At 45.3% G+C, this 3717-nt stretch overlaps 2 protein-coding genes across 2 annotated transcripts in view; one reads left to right on the top strand and one right to left on the bottom strand.

Annotated features, from left to right (window-relative positions):
- Window positions 1-231: 231 nt before the first annotated feature.
- SARC_11910 (hypothetical protein) lies at window positions 232-708 on the top strand (the record flags this gene model as incomplete). Its single annotated transcript, XM_014293996.1, has 2 exons — window positions 232-353; window positions 573-708. The coding sequence occupies 2 exons, from the start codon at window positions 232-234 to the stop codon at window positions 706-708; spliced, it is 258 nt and encodes an 85-aa protein (XP_014149471.1).
- Window positions 709-2883: 2175 nt separating this feature from the next.
- The window catches only part of SARC_11908 (2-isopropylmalate synthase), a 6267-nt gene continuing 5433 nt past the window's right edge, over window positions 2884-3717 (bottom strand). The window contains exon 8 of the mRNA XM_014293995.1: window positions 2884-3160. Coding sequence (XP_014149470.1) covers window positions 2912-3160 — 249 coding nt within the window. The 3' untranslated portion in view covers window positions 2884-2911. The remainder of the gene's footprint in view (window positions 3161-3717) is intronic.

The raw sequence follows: 3717 nt of genomic DNA, 5'->3' as shown, positions 1-3717 counted from the left end.
AACTCTTGTGCCGCGTGTGTGATATTTGATTGATTGGCCTGTTGTTTTGTTGGCTGTGCGGTCTCATTAGTGTGCCTCGCGTTCCAATGGCAACCACTTGTTTATTCCACAAACATTGTGTGTTCCTCAATCCTAATTCCCGAATTTGAAATCCTAAATTCTAAATCCCAATTCAAAAATGCTAAATTCTAACTCTTGAATTTGAAACCGTATTCGACATATCATTGGTCGATGCGTACTCAGGTCAACAAGTGCAAAGCGAAGGTTGAGAAACAAGGCAGGCTGGTTGCAGCAACAACGCAGAAGGTCAAGACAGCGCAAGATAAATTCCAAGATCTGCGGCAAAAGGCCACGTATGTGCCGCACGCCCATCGTTTGGTCTGTGTTTTGTTTAGATGTGTGCGTCTGCGGATCTCCATAGTGTGATATATATGTCACATTAACAACACACATTAGATTACGAAACCATACGCATTGGTATATGTAACTGACCATGGGTTGGTTCACGTACTGGTACTCCCATGACTCATCGTATTTGACTTCGACTGATTGCGTGTGGCTATTGCGTGCAGTTACGATCCCATCTACGGCGTGCGGGTGGACAGGGCACAGCAGTACTTCCAGGTCAAGACACAGGTGCAGGACAACATCGGCGCACTCCAGGCCGATCTCAGCAACAAATACCTCACAGTCGAACAGTCCAGGTGAGTGCAGTGGCGCGTGGGGAACTCATTAGGTGCACCTAGGCCTCGTACATAGAACTTGGACATGAATGTGTGCACCTGGGCCTCGTATTTAGGACTTGTACATGAATGCGTGCACCTGGGCCTCGTATATAGGACTTGGACATGAATGTGTGCACCTGGGCCTCGTATATAGGACTTGGACATGAATGTGTGCACCTGGGCCTCGTATATAGGGCTTGGACATGAATGTGTGTACCTGTATGTCTTCTGTTTCAAATGACCGTGGGTGTGTGTGGAGAGCTGAGTTGACGTCTAATGGATGTGACGTTAATGTAGAAGGGCCGTGTGTGTGCTGCTGTGTGCATGGTGTGCACTTAACTGAGTGCAATCCTCTGCCTGGCAAACTCCACCTCAGCTGATGACCCAGTGATAGTTCGGTGGTATGAATAGTCGGTTGGTCTCGTGTTGGCTTATTCGCCTGCTGTTGCTGCATTCTTAAACTTGGTACACATTTGAGTACTCATTCTATTTGTAGTGACACGTGCAATAGCTTAACACGTGTGCTTGTGCGTGTGCGGTTTAATGGTTCCTATTCGTCTTGTTGCGGTGTTTGATGAGCTATCGAACCCTAAAACCCTACGGCTTCGCCATGGTCGACCAAGTACGTACGCATACAACATTGCTCTTCTATAGTACTTTGTATATGTGTGCATACGATTACCAATGCTGCACCCAGGTGTCAGTGTACATCAGCAAACATCCTTTTACAGTTGACTATCGACATGGACGTGTCAATTCGACGGCATCGCTAATATAAATGGGATACACAACAAAACGATACATATCCTAATGCAATCTGTTCAAAATAGAAACTAATGTAATTTGTTTAGAATACAAACTAATGCAACCTGTTTAAGATATAAACTAATGTAACCTGTTGTAATCATAAACTAATGTTGTTTGTTTAATACATAGCCAATGTAATGATATGTTTGATGTAAAAAAAATTGACCCAACAGGACAATATACAAACAGACGACGCAGAATATCGAGGCGCTTACAATGGAAATCCAATCGGCTCGTGCCACTCCTTGTGGTTCACCTGCGCCCCCCAACAGCCAAAAAAATAACTCTAGTAGTAAATAAGACGAAATAAAACCTAAAACCAAAACTAAACAATCACTCAAGTAGTAAATGATGCGAATTAAACCTCCTAAATCCAAGCCTAATGAATTACAGCGAAATAAACCCCTAAAATTAGAACAGAACAACCACTCGGGTATTACAAAAGTGAAATAAAATCGTAAAACTAGGACAAACCAATCATTAGTAGGAAATAAAGCGAATGGGAACGCTCTGATGGCGTCAACACTTATTGCAAGTTTGTACTGTTTGACACTTCTTGTAATGTCTGCCACTTCTTGTAATGTTTGACACTTTCTTCTATTGTTTGGTACTGATATTGGCTTGTGGCCGATAGTAGCGTGCAATGTATCTATGTGGTATTCAACGGGTACTATTTTGTTGAAGGGAACGCACTGGGGCTTTGAACACCATTTAACATCGTCTGCATTTATTGCCATTGCACATGTACCTCGTATGTCCATCTGAGATAGATGCTTCTGTCTAGGCGGTGCATTTTCAACTGGGAAGTGCATAGCAAGTTGCAAGTATCTGTTTCTATGTGTACGTGAGTATCCTCTTATCAGCCTATATTAGGAAGTGCATATCAAGTATTTGTGTGCACATGACTATCCTCTTATCTGCCTCTATTGGGAAGTGCGTGTGCACTTGACTATCGTCTTATCTGCCTTTGCGAGACCGTTAGATAGGCAGGGTTTAATAGTTTAGTATCGTCTGCACCTGAATAGGTAGTAGTCTGGCCATGTGCTGTTGATTGTGCGTGCCCACATGTAGTGAAGTGCACATGTTGTGTTCACCTGGATGTGTTAAAAGACATGTGGTGATGTATAGTCTGAAGGATCAGACATTCTAGTTACCATGGCAATTGTGTACTCCCACTGAAAGTGTTATAGAGCACAGACAGATTCCACTCTTGTATTAGTCTGGTGGGCACGTGTGTGTAGCATATATTTATCTGCTGCGTGTGATACATATTCACCACAGCCGCCGCGAATCACAGGCAACACACCCCACTCTACATCAAGTCGCAACGACAATAGTTATTAAACTTGGTTATAGCAATAATTTTACACTTGGTTTATTTATACTCCCGCGCCAAAGGCCATGGACACCGTGCGCTTCATGGGCGGGCCACTCTTGGCGTGCAGCATAGCGTTGATGGCACTCACATACGCCTCAGCACTGGCCACGAGGATGTCGTGGTGTGCGCCTGAGCCGTGGTACGGGCGATCCGACTCCTCTTTTCCTTTAATGGCTACACTCACACGGCCCAGGGCGTCGGTGCCTTCGGTGATGGCCTGGATGTTGTAGTCAAGCAGCTGGACGTCCGACTGAGATTGGGGGCAGGTGCACAGTCCGAAATGTGAGATGACAGGTGCAGCGTGTGGCAGAATGAGACGGGTAGATAGACGGTCACAAAGCCATTGTACACCTTTTAAACGTGAGAGCAACACATGTGTTGCATGCAAACCATTTCTATTCTGTCCACATGAAACATAGATTTCGTACCCTTTTGGTTTGTGAGCGGAACATTACGCGAGGCTAGCAAGGCTCGTGGGTTGGAAGAGGGTGGTACGGCGCATCATACTATGGCAGCAACGTATAAGACCACCAACTATACATACATTCATGTTGCTCATGTAAGCTGGGAGGAAAGCAGGCCTGCTGACTGTGAGACAAGAAACAGCCCATGGGATATACTACGGCGATCGATGCACCCAAATACAATGGCGTGATACCGTGGGAGTGCAACCCCAACACGAACAACAGCTTATGTTACATACCTGTGGCATTGCGCACATAAAACCCTGAATCAAGTACCACACACACACACACACACACACGCCTCTGTACCTAACCCCCCCCCCCACTCTCTCTCTCTCTCTTA

The sequence above is a fragment of the Sphaeroforma arctica genome (assembly GCF_001186125.1).
Source record: "Sphaeroforma arctica JP610 unplaced genomic scaffold supercont1.1950, whole genome shotgun sequence".
NCBI classification, from domain to species: domain Eukaryota; class Ichthyosporea; order Ichthyophonida; genus Sphaeroforma; species Sphaeroforma arctica.
Note: the sequence above shows the minus strand (reverse complement) of the source record. Positions and strands in the feature narration are given on the sequence as shown.